The following is a 19,892-nucleotide window of genomic DNA, read 5'->3' as shown; positions in this document are numbered from 1 at the left end:
AAACAAGTATTTTGCATCAGTATTTACTATGCAAGATGTAGACTGTATGGAAATAGATGGTGGCATTTGAAAAAATTTGAAAAATCCAAACCAAAGGAGTAGCCATGGGCACCCACATGGGCCCCAGCTATGCCTGCCTCTTCGTCGGATATGTGCAACAGTTCATCTTCCGCAGCTACACTGGCACCACCTCCCACATTTTCCTCCGCTACATCGATGACTGTATCGGCACTACCTCGTGCTCCCACGAGGAGGTTGAAGAGTTCATCCGGGGGCTAAAAACAATGACTGCAGATGCTGGAAACCAGATTCTGGACTTGTGGTGCTGGAAGAGCACAGCAGTTCAGGCAGCATCCAAGTAGCTTCGAAATCAACGTTTCGGGCAAAAGCCCTTCATCAGGAATAAAGGCAGTGAGCCTGAAGCATGGAGAGATAAGCTAGAGGAGGGTGGGGGTGGGGAGAAAGTAGCATAGAGTACAATGGGTGAGTGGGGGAGGGGATGAAGGTCAAGGAGGAGAGGGTGGAATGGATAGATGGAAAAGAAGATAGGCAGGTAGGACAAGTCCGGACAATTCATGGGGACAGTTACTGAGCTGGAAGTTTAGAACTAGGGTGAGGTGGGGGAAGGGGAAATGAGGAAACTGTTGAAGTCCACATTGATGCCCTGGGGTTGAAGTGTTCCGAGGCGGAAGATGAGGCGTTCTTCCTCCAGGTGTCTAGTGGTGAGGGAGCGGCGGTGAAGGAGGCCCAGGACCTCCATGTCCTCAGCAGAGTGGGAGGGGGAGTAAAACTTTGATGGATGTGGAAGGCTCCTATACAGCCTTGGATAGAGGTGAGACAGGAGGTGTGGGCGCAGGCAGGTTTTACAGTTCCTGCGGTGGCAGGGGAAAGTGCCAGGATTGGAGGGTGGGTTGTTTGGGGGCGTGGACCTGACCAGGTAGTCGCAGAGGGAACGGTCTTTGCGGAAGGCGGAAAGGGGTGGGGAGGGAAATATATCCCTGGTAGTGGGGTCTGTTTGGAGGTGGCGAAAATGTCGGTGGATGATTTGGTTTATGCGAAGGTTGGTAGCGTGGAAGGAGCACCAGGGGCGTTCTGTCCTTGTTACGGTTGGAGGGGTGGGGTCTGAGGGCGGAGGTGCGGGATGTGGACGAGATGAGTTGGAGGGCATCTTTAACCACGTGGGAAGGGAAATTGCGGTCTCTAAAGAAGGAGCTATCTGGTGTGTTCTGTGGTGGAACTGGTCCTCCTGGGAGCAGATCCGGCGGAGGCGGAGGAATTGGGAATACGGGATGGCATTTTTGCAAGAGGTGGGGTGGGAAGAGGTGTAATCCAGGTAGCTGTGGGAGTCGGTGGGTTTGTAAAAAATGTCAGTGTCAAGTCGGTCGTCATTAATGGAGATGGAGAGGTCCAGGAAGGGGAGGGAGTGTCAGAGATGGTCCAGGTAAGTTTAAGGTCAGGGTGGAATGTGTTGGTGAAGTTGATGAATCGCTCAACCTCCTCGCAGGAGCACGAGGTGGCACCAATGCAGTCATCAATGTAGCGGAGGAAGAGGTAGGGAGTGGTGCCGGTGTAATTACGGAAGATCAATTGCTCTACGTAGCCAACAAAGAGACAGGCATAGCTGGGGCCCATACATGTGCCCATGGCTACCCCTTTGGTCTGGAGGAAGTGGGAGGATTCAAAGGAGAAATTGTTAAGGGTGAGGACCAGTTAGGCCAAACGAATGAGAGTGTCAGTGGAAGGGTACTGTTGGGGACGTCTGAAGAGGAAAAAACGGAGGGCTTGGAGGCACTGGTCATGGCGGATGGAGGTGTAGAGGGATTGGATATCCATGGTGAAGATGAGGCGTTGGGGGCCGGAGAAACAGAAGTCTTGGAGGAGGTGGAGGGCGTGGGTGGTGTCTCGAACGTATGTGGGGAGTTCCTGGACTAGGGGGGATAGGACAGTGTCGAGGTAGGTAGAGATGAGTTCAGTGGGGCAGGAGCATGCTGAGACAATGGCTCGGCCAGGGTGGTCAGGCTTGTGGATCTTGGTAAGGAGGTAGAACCGGGCAGTGCGGGATTCCCGGACTATGATGTTGGAAGCTGTGGATGGGAGATCTCCTGAGGTGATGAGGTTCTGTATGGTCTGGGAGATGGTGGTTTGGTGATGGGGGGGTGGGGTCATGGTCGAGAGGGCATTAGGAAGAGGTGTCCTCGAGTTGACGTTTGGCTTCAGCGGTGTAGAGGTCAGTGTGCCATACTACCACTGCGCCCCCTTTATCCGCTGGCTTGATGGTGAGGTTGGGATTGGAGCAGAGGGATTGGAGGGCTGCGCGTTGTGAGGGTGAGAGGTTGGAGTGGGGGAGGGAAGTAGACAGGTTGAGGCGGTTAATGTCCCGGCGGCAGTTGGAAATGAAGAGGTCGAGGGCAGGTAATAGGCCAGCGCAGGGTGTCCAGGTGGATGCAGTGTGTTGGAGGTGGGCGAAGGGGTCCTCGGAAGATGGGCGGGAGTCCTGATTGTGAAAGTAAGCCCGGAGGCGGAGGCGACGGAAGATCCACTTTACCAACACATTCCACCCTGACCTCAAATACACCTGGACCGTCTCAGGCTCCCCCCTCCCCTTCCCTAGACCTTTCCATTTCTATCTCGGGTGACCGACTCAACACGGATATTACACCTCCTCCCACCCTGCCCCCTGTAAAAATGCCATCCCATATTCCCAAATCCTTCACCTCCGCCGCATTTGCTCCCAGGAGGACCAGTTCCAATACCAAACAACCCAGATGGCCTCCTTCTTCAAAGACCACAATTTCCCCCCAGACGTGGTTGGCGATGTTCTCCACTGCATCTCCTCCACTTCCCGCTCCTCCGCCCTTGAACCCCGCCCCTCCAATCGCCACCAGGACAGAACCCCACTGGTCCTCACCTACCACCCCACCAACCTCCAGATACATCGTATCATCCTTCGTCATTTCCGCCACCTCCAAACAGACCCCACCACCAGGGATATATTTCTCTCCCTTCCCCTATCAGCATTCCGTAAAAACCACTCCCTCCACGACTCCCTCGTCAAGTCCGCACCCCCCACCAACCCAACCTCCACTCCCGGCACCTTCCCCAGCAACCGCAAGAAATGCAAAACTTGCGCCTGCACCTCCCCCTCACTTCCCTCCAAGGCCCCAAGGGATCCTTCCATATCTGTCACAAGTTCACCTGCACCTCTACACACATATCATTTACTGCATCCGCTGCACCCGATGTGGCCTCCTCTACATTGGGGAGACAGGCGGCCTACTTGCGGAACGTTTCAGAGAACACCTCTGGGACACACGCACCAACCAACCCAACTGCCCCGTGGCGGAACACTTTAACTCCCCCTCCCACTCCGCCAAGGACATGCAGGTCCTTGGCCTCCTCTATCGCCAGACCATGGCAACACGACAGTTGGAGGAAGAGCGGCTCATCTTCCGCCTAGGAACCCTCCAACCACAAGGGATGAATGCAGGTTTCTCCAGCTTCCTCATTTCCCCTCCCCCCACCTTATCTCAGTCAAATCCCTCGATCTCAGCACCGCCTTCTTGACCTGCAATCTTCTTCCCGATCTCTCCGGCCCCACCCCCTGTCCGGCCTATCACCCTCACCTTAACCTCCTTCCACCTATCGCATTCCCAACGCCCCTCCCCCAAGTCCCTCCTCCCTACCTTTTATCTTAGCCTGCTTGGCACACCTTCCTCATTCCTGAAGAAGGGCTTATGCCCGAAACGTCGATTCTCCTGCTCCTTGGATGCTGCCTGACCTGCTGCGCTTTTCCAGCAACACATTTTTCAGCTCTAATCTCCAGCATCGCCAGTCCTAACATTCTCCGCATTTGGAAAATGTCCATATTACAGAGGAGGAGGTGCTGGATGTCTTGAAATGCGTAAAAGTGGATAAATCCCCAGGACCTGATCAGCTGTACCCTCGAACTTTATGGGAAGCTAGGGGAGTGATTGCTGGGCCCCTTGCTGAGATATTTATATCAGCGATAGTCAGAGGTGAGGTGCTGGAAGACTGGAGGCTGGCTAATGTGTGCCACTGTTTAAGAAGGGTGGTAAGGACAAGCCAGGGGACTATAGATTGGTGAGCCTGACATCGGTGGTGGGCAAGTTGTTGGAGCGAATCCTGAGGGACAGGATGTATGTGCATTTGGAAAGGCAAGGACTGATTCGGGATAGTCAACATGGCTTTATGCATGGGAAATCATGTCTCTCAAACTTGATTGAATTTTTAAAAGAATTAACAAAAAGGATTTGTGAGGGCAGAGCGGTAGATGTGATCTATATGGACTTCAGTAAGGTGTTCAACAAGGTTCCCCATGGGAGACTGGTGAGCAAGGTTAGATCTCATGGAATACAGGGAGAACTAGCCATTTGGATACAGAACTGGCTCAAAGGTAGAAAACTGAGAGTGGTGGTGGAGGGTTATTTTTCAGACTGGAGGCCTGTGACCAGTGGAGTGCGACAGGAACAATGCTGGGTCCTCTACTTTTTGTCATTTATATAAATGATTTGGTTGTGAGCATAAGTGATACAGTTAATAAGTTTGCAGATGACACCAAAATTGGAGGTATACTGGACAGCAAAGGTGGTTATCTCCGATTACAACAGGATCTTGACCAGATGGGCCAATGGGCTGAGAAGTGGCAGATGGAGTTTAATTTAGATAAATGTGAGGTGCTGCATTTTGGGAAAGCAAACCTAGCAGGACTTATACACTTAATGGTAAGGTCCTAGGGAGAGTTGCTGAACAAAGAGACCTTGGAGTGCAGGTTCATAGCTCCTTGAAAGTGGAGTTACAGATCGATAGTATAGTGAAGAAGGCGTTTGGTTTATTGGTCAGAGTATTGAGTACAGGAGTTGGGAGGTCATGTTGCAGCTGTACAGGATATTGGTTAGGCCACTGTTAGAATATTGAATGCAATTCTGGTCTCCTTCCTAACGGAAAGATGTTGTGAAACTTGAAAGGGGTCAGAAAAGATTTACAAGGATGTTGCCAGGCTTGGAGGATTTGAGGTATAGGGAGAGGCTGAACAGGCTGGGGCTGTTTTCCCCGTAGGGTCAGATGCTGAGGGGTGACCTTATAGAGATTTACAAAATTATGAGGGGCATGGATAGGATAAATAGACAAAGTGTTTTCCCTGGGGTTGGGGTGTCCAGAACTACAGGGCATAGGTTTAGGGTGAGAGGGGAAAGATATAAAAGAGACCTAAGGGGCTACCTTTTCACACAGAGGGTGGTGTGAGTATGGAATGAGCTGCCAGAGGATGTGGTGGAGGCTGGTACAATTGCAACATTTAAAAGACATCTGGATGGGTAGATGAATAGGAAGGGTTTGGAGGGATATGGGCCGGGTGCTGGCAGGTGGGTCTAGATTGGGTTGGGATATCTGGTTGGCATGGACGGGTTGGACCAAAGGGCCTGTTTCTGTGCTGTACCTCTCTATGACTCTGTGACGCTATGCCCCAACTTGGAAGTATTTCCATTGCAAACTGCCTGGAAGCACTCTGGAGTGTTTCTGGGCACTGCTGAATTGGGTTGGGCTTCTGGATTTGATGTACAACATTGAGGCATCCTCACAATGATGGCTGAGAACTAGGTAACCTGGTCAACAAAGAAAGATGCAACAAATACAGGGGCAGTGGTCAGAGTGCCTCCGGCTCTGCAATAGGAGATAGAGTAGAGAGGTTAGACTCAGTCCAAAGATGTGCAGGTCAGGTGAATTGGCCATGCTAAATTACCCATAGTGCTAGTTGCATTAGTCAGAGGGGAACTGGGGCTGGGTATGTTGCTCTTCAGAGGGTCGCTGTGGATTTGTTGGGCCAAACGGCCTGTTTCCACACTGTAGGGGAATCTAATCTATTCTGTATGTTCCTTTACAGTGAGAGAAAGCCTCCACGTGGTCTATTTTACACAACAGAAGGCATTTTTTTATTCAGCTTAATGTGTGGCGTCGAGCCGAAAAGCGGGAGGAACAGGCTTTCACAAGTGTGTCGAGTTTTTCCGTATGATTATATTCTTCATAACCTATTAATGTTCAAGAATGGGTAAAATGTGAACATGATGTGCAGATTAGCAGCAGATTCTGCTCTCTGCTGGAACATTCCAGATGCCGGCTTCCAGGTGCCATATTTTAAAGGTACCTGAACACCATTTCACTGACTGCCACTCAGGAACATCAATCAAACTATGCACCTCACATCGCCTTATCCCAGAGAGATGACAAAAAGCTGACCCTACCTTAGCAACACCACCTCAGAGATTTTTCGAAAAACTATCCAGGAGAATAGGGAAGTTTTACTTCCCCTAAGAAAGCCAGCAAAAGACCATTCAACTGATGAATTAAGCCTGGACAGAGATAGTGGTATCTGTGGACAGCTGAAGAGAACCTGGTGGCAATGCTGCAAGTGGATGAAGGATCTCCATTCAACGTCTCAAGCTCCTCTGCGTGTGAGTTAGCATTGTAAGGTTGCCATTACAGACGACTGGTTGGGTACTAGGCATTTTCAACTCATGTCCTGTATGCAATCAATGTCTGTCACTTCATTATACCAATAGTGCACTCTTCGACCACAGTGCTGTTGACTCTGTGCCTTCTGCCAGGTCATATTTAAAACAAAAAAGTAGCTACTGAAGTCAATACCACCAAACCACTGGCCTTTCATCACAACTAGGAGAGCATGCACATCCAATAGATTATCTCCAAAGACTTGTGAAAGACAAGGGCACCATCACAAAAACATGGTTTCTGGATCAACGCTTCGCAGATCTTTCTGGCACACACATCATACAATGCATTATCAATTCCAGTCCTGTACCATCTTGCCATTTGAACCCTCTATCATCTATTGTCCCCCATACCACATTCTCCTTCCCATTAATAGCACACACACAGTTACAGCTCTGGGGATTGGCATCGCAATCAGTATCTGTGTAGGCAATGTGCTCTTGTACATACTCTAATATCTCTTAATGCTTCTCTCCTTCTGCAAGGAAAGAATATGCACAATTAATGTCAATGAGGTTAAAAAATCACACAACACCAGGTTATAGTCCAAGAAGTTTACTTGGAGGTGCTAGCTTTCGGAGAGCTGCTCCCACATCAGTGAATAGTTACCTGATGAAGGAGCAGCACTCTGAAAGCGAGTACTTCCAAATAAACCTGGTGGACTATAATCTAGTGTCGTGTGATTTTTAACTTTGTTCACCCCAGTCCAACACCAGCACCTCCTCAATGTGAATGTGCACAGAGAGGAAAGGAATGCCTGATATAATCCTCTTGATCTAATGTGAAGGCACAGAGCTGGCTGGAGAGGAGCAGGAATATATCAATGCTGAAGAGGTGATTGGTTATGTTCAGCCATCTCATGAGAAAGCTTTCAATCTGCTTCGCTCACGTATACATCAAGCGCTATCTAAATGCAAGTTCTTTAATTTCTTTGCCTTTTTGACTTAGTTCTGAACCTGTACATACAGCACAGTTCTATAGCTCTAACACTTCTGCCACAGGATCAAATTTCTGAAGCTCCTTTACAGCACTGTGGTGCCCCTGTAGCCCTAGAGGCAATTAGGGATGGGAAGAAATACTGGCTTAACCAGCGATGCCCACACTCCGTGATGAATGAATACTAAAGAAGGATCAGTTTGTTCTGACACTGTGGAAGGTCATTATTCAGGATTTTAAGGTCATAATTGTAACTTTTGCTGTCACATAAAAGCAGTCTTGAAAATGTGCAGCTGATGCAGTGTTATTGCAACTCTGAAATCCACCCAGAAATTCAAAAGCACCACCTGCTCACATTTAATGTGCCATTTGCTACGATAAAATTGCACAATTGTGGAAGATGTTTTAAAAAAACTTCTTTCCATAGGCTTCAAATAGCATTTGGTACAAATTTAAACTGTGACGTTAGCTACTTTGAAATTCAACAAACATGAATGATTCAATCTGCCCTCAGTGCACCCCTCACCGATAAACACCAATAAGCACCTCTCCCCCACAGCAGGAATGAGTTGGCAAATGGGGGAAGGGGGAGCAGTTGCATAAGCCCATGACCTTTTTCACTATTGTTGATATTTTGACTCGCGGTGGTAGTGGGGGGGGTGGGGGGGGGCGGTAGAGGAGTGGGGGGTGGTGGGGGGTTAACCATGCCACATGGTAAAACCCAATGACCTTTTTCTGGATTTAGGGGAATCCTTCTTGTTCAGGTACTCTCTATCCAGCAGAGGTGTGCCCAATAAAGTCTCTACCTCCACATGCTCCTACCGACCCTCTTTCCCTGTTGGACTCAGACCCAACTGACAGGGCCTTTTAGCCTGGTACTGTCAAACCCTGGAAAGTGGTCATGAATCAACATGAATCTCTATAGTGGTCATCATTTCCAAACGCACTGCTGGGAGAGCTCTTGGATGATTACTGTCCATTAGGTCTGTCGGCCTGTTGTGTTTGGGCTGTTTCTCTGAAGCAGCAATCTACACAGTAGCTCTGCCTTGCCTGCTCCCAGCAGTTATGCATGTTATTCCTTTTCAGATGATTATCCAAGTCCCACTTGAAAGTCTCAATTGAAAATGCCTCCACCAGGTCCTCAGGCAATGTATTACAGATCTTAACCACTCATTGTGTTAAAAAATATTTTTCCTCTTGCTACCATAGCTCTGCATTCTCTCGGTCTCGATCTTTCCACCGATAGGAACAGTTCTTTCCCTCGACTCCATCCAGACTGCTTTTGGACACTATCCTCTGCTATTTAGCTGACTTAAACATTCCTACTTGTCCTATCTCCTCCAGAGGGTGTGTAATAACATCTCCAAACTGGCTGATTACAGAGAGAAAAAAAGGGCAGAAAAATAAATATAAAAGGTATTGAAGTTGTGAAAAAAGGGATTAACACTGGTTTGAGGACCACTCATTGGCTAATGTATTTAAAAGAATATATTTAAGGAAGCAACAATATAACCATTTTACAAGTACGCAGAAGAATTTAATGTGATTTAAATTAGCTATTAAAAAACTGAAGTGGACTAGCATGCAAGTATTTCCAAATTTAAATGAGGTTTACTTGAATGAAGAACAGGACAAATGATGTATAGCGCAGAGATGCTTTGGGACAGCTACTTAGTCTCATGAATACAAAATCACGAGGTTTAGAAGCAGGAGCAGAGTGTATGGACCACCCATCAAACCTGTTATGTCATGTCATTCAGTACAATCAAAGCTGACCTTGGGCTTCAAGTTAACTTTCCTGCTCTACATTTCCCTTGATTCTCTGTGAGACCAAAAATCTTTCTATCATGGCCTGAAGTACACTCCAAGATTAAATGGCGGTTTATGATGATCATCATGGAGTTAAATCTGTTTTAAACATGAACTAATATGGCTTTCAAGACTCCTCTGGTATGGTAGACTCTGAATGAATGATTTATTGTCACTAATGAACGGCACAATAAAATACCGTGAAAAGCTTCAATTGTCACCACAATACAACACCATTTTGAACAGTTGAAGAATAAAAACATACAACTGAAAGAGAGTCCATCTTCACTCCTCTGCCCTGAGTCCTGAGCCGCCTCACCAATGACACCTGTGCCGCACCCACTAGTGTTGAAGTCACCTCTCTTTTGGCACAATCTCTTCATCACTGGGCCCACCTCACTGATGGGAAGCAGATGCTGGGTCCAGTGCTGGACCCACACTCGCCCTGCAACCAGGAGCCCCCGGCTCTGCTGCTGCCTCACTAATAACCAGGAGACTCCAGCTCTGGGCTTACCACAACCAGGAGCCTCCGGCTCTGCTGCTGCTTCACTGATAACCAGGAGACTCCAGCTCTGGGCTTACCACAACCAGGAGCCCCTGGCTCTGCTGCTGCCTCACTCATAACCAGGAGACTCCAGCTCTGGGCTTACCGCAACCAGGAGCCCCTGGCTCTGCTGCTGCCTCACTCATAACCAGGAGACTCCAGCTCCGGGCTTACCGCAACCAGGAGCCCCTGGCTCTGCTGCTGCCTCACTCATAACCAGGAGACTCCAGCTCCGGGCTTACCACAACCAGGAGCCCCCGGCTCTGCTGCTGCTTCACTGATAACCAGGAGACTCCAGCTCTGGGCTTACCACAACCACATGTCACGGTTCTGCTGTCCCCAGTGCCCTGCCGACACCTGGAACCCCAGCTCAGGGCATACCACACCACCGTCGCTTCAGCCACAGCCAGGACTCCCCACTCTGCACCTACCACAGCCAGGAGTCCCTGGTTACCAACTCTATTTTCTCGGTATCCTCTGCTTTTTTTTCTGTTCACTTTCCCCAATACACTTTCAAACAGTTGGTCTCCAGAGGTCATGGCAATCAGAGTCAATGTCCACCAATGTCATATCTTACTTGCAGGTATCATCATTGTTGTGGGAGGTCACGACCTAGTGGCCAACTCACCATGCAGCACGTCTTAGCATATTCAGCCATTAATTATCTGATTGACTTGGCCAAGGAGCGCAGATATTATTGGCTTAGCAATGAGTGTCTGCTGATGGAACCTGTGTGCGCCAGTACCTCTGTGTTGGTGACCTTATCCTGGTGAGAGATGCTGGGTATAACGCAGAGACAGCAAAACATAAACTGTTCACTCTTTTCACCTGTCTAGCCCAAGTTAGAACATAGAACATAGAACAGTACAGCACAGAACAGGCCATTCAGCCCAAGATGTTGTGCCGACCATTGATCCTCATGTAAGGTAAATCTAATGTGCGAACCCTCAAATTTCCGTGACCATATTCCAGTCCAGTAGTCTCTTAAATGTCCCCAGACCTCGCTTCCACAACTGCTGCTGGCAACGCATTTCATGCTCTCACAACTCTCTGTGTAAAGAACCCGCCTCTGACATCCCCCAAACAGCTTAAAACTACGGCCACGTGTTAACAATTTCTGCCCTGGGAAAAAGTCTCTGTCTATCAACTCTACCTATGCCTCTCATTATCTTGTACACCTCAATTAGGTCCCCTCTCTTCCTCCTTTTCTCCAATGAAAAAAGTCCGAGCTCAGTCAACCTCTCTTCTTAAGATAAGCCTTCCATTCCAGGTAGCATCCTGGTAAACCTCCTCTGAATCCTCTCCAAAGCATCCACATCTTTCCTGTGACAGGGCGACCAGAACTGGACACAATATTCCAAGTGACTCCCACAGCTACCTGGATTACACCTCTTCCCACCCTACCTCTTGCAAAAATGCCATCCCGTATTCCCTATTCCTCCGCCTCTGCCGTATCTGCTCCCAGGAGGACCAGTTCCACCACAGAACACACCAGATGGCCTCCTTCTTTAGAGACCGCAATTTCCCTTCCCACGTGGTTAAAGATACCCTCCAACACATCTCGTCCACATCCCGCACCTCTGCCTTCATACCCCACCCCTCCAATCGTAACAAAGACAGAACGCCCCTGGTGCTCACCTTCCACCCTACCAACCTTCGCATTAACCAAATCATCCGCCGATATTTCCGCCACCTCCAAAAACACCCCACCACCAAGGATATATTTCCCTCCCCACCCCTTTCCGCCTTCCACAAAGACCGTTCCCTCCGTGACTACCTGGTCAGGTCCACGACCCCCGACAACCCATCCTCCCATCCTGGCATCTTCCCCTGCTACTGCAGGAACTGTAAAACCTGCGCCCACACCTCCTCCATCACCTCTATCCAAGGCCCTAAAGGAGCCTTCCACATCCATCAAAGTTTTACCTGCACATCCACTAATATCATTTATTGTATCCGTTGGTCCCGGTGCGGTCTCCTCTACATTGGGGAGACTGGGCGCCTCCTAGCAGAGCGCTTTAGGTAACATCTCCGAGACACCCGCACCAATCAACCACACCGCCCCGTGGCCCAACAATTCAACCCCCCCCCCCACTCTGCCGAGGACATGGAGGTCCTGGGCCTCCTTCACCGTCGCTCCCTCACCATCAGACGCCTGGACGAAGAACGCCTCATCTTCCGCCTCGGAACACTTCAACCCCAGGGCATCAATGTGGACTTCAACAGTTTCCTTATATCCCCTTCCCCCACCTCACCCTAGTTCCAAACTTCCAGCTCAGCACTGTCCCCATGATTTGTCCGGACTTGTCCTACCTGCCTATCTCCTTTTCCACCTATCCACTCCACCCTCTCCTCCCTGACCTATCACCTTCATCCCCTCCCTCACTCACCTATTGTACTCTATGCCACTTTCTCCCCACCCCCACCCTCCTTTAGCTTATCTCTCCATGCTTCAGGCTCTCTGCCTTTATTCCTGATGAAGGGCTTTTGCCCGAAATGTCGATTTCGCTGCTCCTTGGATGCTGCCTGAACTGCTGTGCTCTTCCAGCACCACTAATCCAGAATCTGGTTTCCAGCATCTGCAGTCATTGTTTTTAACAAGTTCCCTATATTATCCCTGATCAGCCCTACTCTTTCTTTGATCATTCTCTTATTCCTCACATACATGTAAAATGCCTTTGGATTCTCCCTAATCCTTCCTGCCAAGCCTTTTTCGTGCTCCCTCCTGGCTCTCCTCAGACCATTTTTCAGCTCCTTCCTCGCCTGCCTGTAATTCTCTAGAGCAAGATCCTTGCTCCCTCCACCTTCCGTAAACTGCCTTCTTTCTTTTGATGAGAAGCTCCTCCACTCTCGTCATCCAAGGTTCCTTTATCTTACCCCTTCTTGCCTATCTCACAGGAACACGTTTATGCATCACTCGCAACAACTGTTCCTTAAACAGTCTCCACGTGTCTATAGTGCCCTTTCCGTGGAACAATTGCTTCCAGTCCATGCTTCCCAACTCACGTCTGATAGCATCATAGTTTCCTTTTCCCCAATTAAATATCCTCCCATTGTGCCTGCTTCTCTCTTTCTCCATGGCTATGTAGAATGTGAGGCAGTTGTGGTCACTATCACCAAAATGCTCTCCCACCACAAGATCTGACACCTGCCCCGGCTCATTGCCAAGTACCAATTCCAAAATGGCCTCTCCCCTCGTCGGCCTGTCAATGTACTGAGTTAGGAAACCCTCCTGAACACACCTTATAAAAACAGCTCCTTCCAAATCATCTGCTCGAAGGAGGTTCCAATCAATATTGAGAAAGTTAAAGTCACCCATTACAACAACCCTATTACATTCACACTTTTCCAAAATCTGCCGACCTATGCTTTCTTCCATCTCCCTGCTGCTATTGGGGGGCCTGTAATAAACCCCTAATGAGGTGACTACTCCCTTGATGTTCCTAATTTCCACCCATACTGACTCGGTAGGCAGACCCTCCTCGACAATGGAAGCTTCTGTAGCTGTGTTACTCTCTCTGATTAGTAGTGCTACACCCCCTCCTCTTTTTCCCCCCTCCCTATTCTTTTTAAATGTTCTAAACCCTGGAATATCTAGCAGCTATTCCTGCCCCTGAGAAACCCACGTCTCTGTTATGGCCACAACATCATAGCACCAGGTACTGATCCATGCTCTAAGTTCGTCACTTTTATTCCTGATACTCCTTGCATTAAAGCAAACACACTTTAACTGATCCCTTGGTTCTTTCCCATGAAAATCCTTCCCACTAGCTGGTCTACCTCTTGCTACTGCCTCATCTGCATCAACTCTCATCTCCGGTATACAGCTCAGGTTCCCACCCCCATGCCATACTAATTTACACCCTCCTGAACCACTCGAGCAAACCTTCCACCGAGGACATTGGTCCCCTTCCAGTTCAGGTGCAATCCGTCCTTCTTGTACAGGTCCCACCTTCCCCAGAAGGCATCCCAATTATCTACATATCTGAAGCCCTCCCTCCTACACCAGCTGCACAGCCACGTGTTAAGCTGTGCCCGCTCCCTGTTCCTCACCTCGCTATCTTATGGCACCGGTAGTAAACCCGAGAACATTACTCTGTTCGTCCTGCTTTACAGCTTCCATCCTAACTCCCTGAAATCACTTTTTATATCCTCGATCCTTTTCCTGGCTATATCATTGGTGCCAATATGTAACACGATTTCTGGCTGTTCACCCTCCCATTTCATAATCTTATACACCCGATTGGAGATGTCCCAGACCCCTGGCACCAGGGAGGCAACATACCTTCCAGGAATCCTGATCCTGACCACAAAATATCCTAGGTAAAAACAATAACTGCAGATGCTGGAATGCAAATACTGGATTAGTGGTGCTGGAAGAGCACAGCAGTTCAGGCAGCATCCTGAACTGCTGTGCTCTTCCAGCACCACTAATCCACAAAATCTCCTGTCAATTCTCCTAACAATCGAGTCTCCTACCACTAGCGCTTTTCTGTTCTGCCCCCTTCCCTTCTGGGCCACAGTGTCAGGCTCAGTGCCAGAGAACTGACCACTATGGCTTTCCTCTGGTAGGTCAACCCCCAGCAGTATCCAAAATGATGTACTTATTGCTGAGGGAATGTCCACAGGGGATCTCTGCACTGTCTGTCTGTCCCCTTTCCTCCCCCTAACTGTAACCCATCTATCCTTACCCTGAGCCTCAGGAGTGACCAACTCCCGGTAACTCCTCTCAATTACTCCCTCAGCCTCCCGAATGATCCACAGTTCATCCAGCTCCAGCTCCAATTCCCTAACACGGTTTTCAAGGAGCTGGAGTTGGGTGCACTTCCTGCAGGTGTAGCCAGCGGAGACGTGTGCCAAGTCTCCCACCTGCCAGATTCTGCAGGAGGAGCAAGCAACTGCCCTAGCATCCATACCCCACTTAACTGAACGCCCACACAATATTAAACAAGAAAGCTGGATTCAATTGCTATAAAATCAAGCAATAAACTTATATTCAAATAAAGGAAGTTGAGAAATGAACCGTACCGTATTAACTTGGCTTAGAGGAGGAGGGCGGTTGGGAGACATTACAGTTGTAGTGCCTGGGGTTTAGCTGCCTTGCTAGTATATTTGGTCACTTACTTTCCTTCCTGGCAGCCCCTCTGGTCCGCGTCTCATCCGCAGCTACTCCCTAAGGAGCAAGTTCTTGTCCTTAGGGCTACTGGATACAAACAAACCGTAGCTGCAGCTTCTGTCTGGATCAGTGAACATATAACTTACCATCCAACCCAAACTCTGGGTCCAGTATGTAGATGGCACCTTTGTCATCATCAAACGTACACAACTGGAAGAAACCCACCACCACATCAGTAACATCATCACCAGAATAAAATTCACTAAAAAAGAGGAAAACAACAGTAGACTCCCTTTCTTGGATGAATTAGTAGAACACATACCTGCTGGGGAACCCCAGACCAGTGTGCACAGCAAGAACACCCATACTGACCAGTTACTGAATTATAACAGTAACCCACAAACAGAGCTGCCTTAGGATACTATTCAAACAGACAAGGACACACTGCAGCAACCCAGAACTCCAGAAGGCAGAACAAGAGCACTTATTCAAAGGGTTCAAACAAAATGGGTACTCAAGAGCACTATCCTCCATACTTACGGGACAAGCCCAAAGAAGAAAACACTACATGACTAGACATGATAGCGACCATACCATACATCAAAGACATATCAGAGATAACTACCCAACTGCTCAGACTACCTGAAATCTTAGTGACACACAAACCAATAAATGACTTCCACCAGCTCCTCGCAAAGCTAAAGACCCGACACCCACATCCAACAGGATGAACGTTATCTACAAGATACCACACAAGGACTGTAAAAAACACCACATGGGAGAAACAGAACAAAAACTAACCATACAAATGCACGAACAACAGCTTGCCACTGCCAGACACAACCAGCATTCTCTCATTTCCAGCCACACAGACAATGAAGGACACCAGCTCAACTGGGCCAATGTAACCATCCTAGCACAGGCTAAACTGGAACTCAATCAATAGATACGCTGACTGGACCCCGTATACAAACCACTCAGATATGAAACCGGAAGTACCAACAAACAAGGTTAACAGCTTTCCATCAGTATTGATATATCAGTAGACAGTTTCTGAAATAACTTGAAGGTATGCAACAGCAGTGAAGGGGAGAATATGCCAAAAGAATCATGTGTTGGTTCCAGAACCCAACCCTCTTTGATCCCACTGTGGAGCCTAAAGGATTCTGATGCTGCCTTAACCCAAATGAGACCCAGATAATAGGAACCAAAGGCAAATGGTGGAACTTAAATGAAACCAGACAAGCCACCTGGCATTGACCTAGGCACCAGAGATGACAATGGCACCACTCAAGATCGAAGGCAGTTACAGAGAGTGGTGAACTCAGCCCAGACAATCACAAGGGCGAATCTTCCATCTATAGAATCCATTTACCAGGCCTGCTGTCAAGGAAAGGCCGCCAGCCTTCTCAAAGATCCATCCCACCCTGGCAATGTTTATCTACAACGTCTACCATCAGGGAGAAGGTACAGAAGCCTGAACTCACGCACCAGCCGATTTCAAAACAATTTCTACCCTACTGTTGTTAGAATACTGAGTGGACTCACAAACGCTTAGCATTCGCCTATACCTGTGTTTCTGTTTTTGCCGCTGTTTACCTATTATTTACTTATCTATGCTACTTAACTCTGTGATGTGCCTGTGTTGCTCGCAAGACAAAGCTTTTCACTGTGCCTTGGTACACGTGGCAATAAATTTAATTCAATTCAAACCCAGCCTGGATAATGCTGCAAACTGTTGACATGACTTATTACAATCTGGAGTCCTGCCAATGTTGAGAGAGCTGTCTCACAGACTAGTCAAACAATAGCCTGAAGTGAGCCATACTCACTGAATCATACCTCACAGAAAATATCCCAGACACCACCATCACTTTCCCTGGGTATGTTCTGCCTTGCTGGCAGGACAGACCTCGTGGAGGTAACAAAGTAGTAAATAATTAAGAGGAATTTGTTCTGAGATTCCTTAACATTGATGATGGACCAAACACAGACAAATGTGACTAGTTTACTTTGGGGAAACCTAATCGGCATAGACGAGTTGGACCGAAGGGTCTGTTTCCATGCTGTATGAGTCTATGACTCCATACTGGTCTGAGGCAAAATAAATTAGCCTCCACATTCTTGTAAGATGAGGAAACCTTTTGAAGAAGTAAAAGGAAGAACTGAGCTTATACTATAAATTCACTATAAAATGCTATGAAAGTTATCATGTTAAGTTGTTGGTGTTGTATTTAATGTTTCTTTATATATACAACAAAGTCTGTTTCTGTAAAGAAAACTTGAAGTCTTGAGGCATAGTTCTGTCATTTAATTGCTGTGTTTTTTCAAACACCAACAGTCCCCAACTGGACTGTAACAACCTTTGCCTACTCTACAAGTGATATTCTCAAGAAGTTTCAATAAATTAACCATACGAGTAATGTCTTGTCAGACCATGTTGTCTTTTTCTAATCTTTTTCGAAGTGAACTGTTAAGATGTCTTGAATAATAGATTCCAGCTCAAGTTAATAGAAATCATAATTTAGAAATTTGAGAAACATGTCAAATTACGGTTGTTTTGTGTATCTTAGGATGTTTTGGTCTGCATGTTTAAGGAGGTGCTAGATAGTAAGAAAGAAAAGTGTGCATTTATTTAGTGCTTTCATGATCTTTGTTTGTCCCAAAGTACTTTACAACGAATGGAGAACCTTTAAAATTTGGTCACTCTTGTGGGGGCAAATAACATTAATGTAATGCAAAGTACATAGGGAGAGAAAGCTATGCTGATAATGATAAATGTAACACAATGGGAGGGCTATGTGGTGCTTAAACACAAGCATACACTTGAATGACTTGTTTATTTCTTTATACACCAAAGGCACTGAGTACAGTAAGGTGTTGTTTAAACTATGACAACATGCTGAGTACACCAAGTTTATCATCATTCTACTACAACTGCACACTCTCAGATCTGGCCACCCAAAAATTGGCACAATTGACACAATTCCAATTTTTTGTTCTGAAAACTGTTAAGTTCCAAGATCTGGTCTGTCCTCATGGTCCTGAGGCTGCTAAATCTAAGAGTGTACTTGTTAAAAAGCAAAGTGGAGTTATTTTGCTCTCTGATTGGTCACAGAAACTGAAATTTTAATTCTGTTTCTCTTTTCAATTATGCTGCATGACATTCTGTGTGTTTCTGAAATTTTTCTGCTTTCATTATTGTTGCTCCTCTATAGGCTGGTGTTCACTTCGGAGAGTTTGTCTCAAGTATGAAAATCAGAATCCTGCCCTTGAGTTGGAAAATGAAGTCATGTGAGGTACAAATCTTATTTCAAACACTTAAACTCACCTAAAACTATAGCAGATTGACATTGCATTATAAGGTAAAGCATTTCTGTGTTATGCCAGTAGGTCAACATTCTTTTAGATGTAACCATGTGAAAGGCTTGTTTTTCAACCATTTAGTGAAATTCCAATAACATTGCAGAAATGCAACATTCCTAAATGTCAGTCAATCCTGATGGACCTGCAGGTTTTGCCAAATCAATAAATGGCCCATTTAAGTCTCCATGCATTTCCACAAAAATCCAGCTGTGGATTATTAAGTTAACATTTCAATTTATGAGAGAAACTTTGTGGGGGATAAAAGACTACTTCAATAGTATTCATTCCTTCAAATTTGCTGAAAAAAGTGTAATTTTAATGTAGTTCTCATGTCACAGAATTCTGTTCTGAATTAGCGACTTTGGTTAAGAAGTAAAATTGACCTTTTCTAATGCTTTTTGCAATATTATTGAAGGATAAGGGTACTAACTTCAGACTGGGTAATTTTTGACACTGTAAGAGGCCACATAATTTCTTTTTTGGGACTATGACTGAATGGAAGTTGGACTGATATAAGTAAATCCCCAGGAGAGTTTTACAAATTAAAAGTCAAATACTGCATATTATTTAACAGTGGATTACTATGTTGTTTTTTGAAGCAGTGAGCAGGATAATTTAAGACTGAGAAGGACCAAGAATTATTTTGAATTAAGAAAATTCTGCCTGGTGACAGTCTTTTGATTGGTCAAGCTATAGTTAAAAGAAAGTGTTAATAAACTGTTAGTATCAGGGATAGCAATAAGGAAACGTCTTAAGCCTGTAAACAGGAAGCATCTATTTCTCTCTGTGTGTCTCTCTCTCTTCATTTGAGAAAATAAGACAAAAATAACCAAGAAAACTTTAAAAGAAAGAAATTTAAAACAAGAAAATACTTAGGTTCATCTGATCAACTATTGAATTGAAGAATTACAATATCCCCATGGAGACTCTACCATGTCATTGTTGCTAAAATCAAAAATATTATGAAAAAAATACTTTTCCCCCTAAAGGCCTGGACCTCTGATCTTCAGAATGTTTAGCTTGTATATACTATTTTCCACCCACAAAATATATGTTGTAAACCATTTAATTTTGTCTGTCTTACTTGTCTTTGAGTACACAGGTATTTGGGAATTTTTGAAGGGATATAGTTTAGTTGCATAATAGGAGATTAGAAATCCTTTCGTGTTTTTCCTCTTCTTAAAGTTAAATGTATTACAATAAATAGATAGTTTTCTGTTAATAACAAAATCTGGTCTGAATTTCTTTCATTCTGAGTAGCAGTCAGTCAGGTGAATTAGTTATTTTGGTTATGTCATTGGGATGTTACACATTTATACATTTTGGGACGGCCTTTGGAACAGTGGGCATGATCACTGCTGCTCTTGTCCTACTTAAATTGTAACAGTGCTGTGCCCTGCTTCCCCACAGTCAATAGCCTATTTTATCTCACAAGTATTCACAAGTGGGAATACTGATGCTCTCCAGCATATTCTAACAAAAACAGTAGAGTTCAATCTAGGAGCAAGACAGCAGAAAACAAAACTCAAATGGGTGGATTTCATAGGAGAAAGTGAAGACTGCAGATGCAAGCAGGTCAGGCAGCATCCGAGAAGC

General features: G+C 46.4%; 1 protein-coding gene across 1 annotated transcript in view; it reads left to right on the top strand.

The window, feature by feature from the left end:
• The window catches only part of LOC140477095 (homeobox protein AKR-like), a 285,068-nt gene that overhangs the window by 26,512 nt on the left and 238,664 nt on the right, over window positions 1–19,892 (top strand). The window contains exon 3 of the mRNA XM_072570369.1: window positions 18,149–18,229. Within this exon, the coding sequence (XP_072426470.1) occupies window positions 18,149–18,229 (81 nt within the window). The remainder of the gene's footprint in view (window positions 1–18,148; window positions 18,230–19,892) is intronic.

Source organism: Chiloscyllium punctatum, chromosome 5 (assembly GCF_047496795.1).
Source record: "Chiloscyllium punctatum isolate Juve2018m chromosome 5, sChiPun1.3, whole genome shotgun sequence".
NCBI classification, from domain to species: Eukaryota; Metazoa; Chordata; class Chondrichthyes; order Orectolobiformes; family Hemiscylliidae; genus Chiloscyllium; species Chiloscyllium punctatum.
Note: the sequence above shows the minus strand (reverse complement) of the source record. Positions and strands in the feature narration are given on the sequence as shown.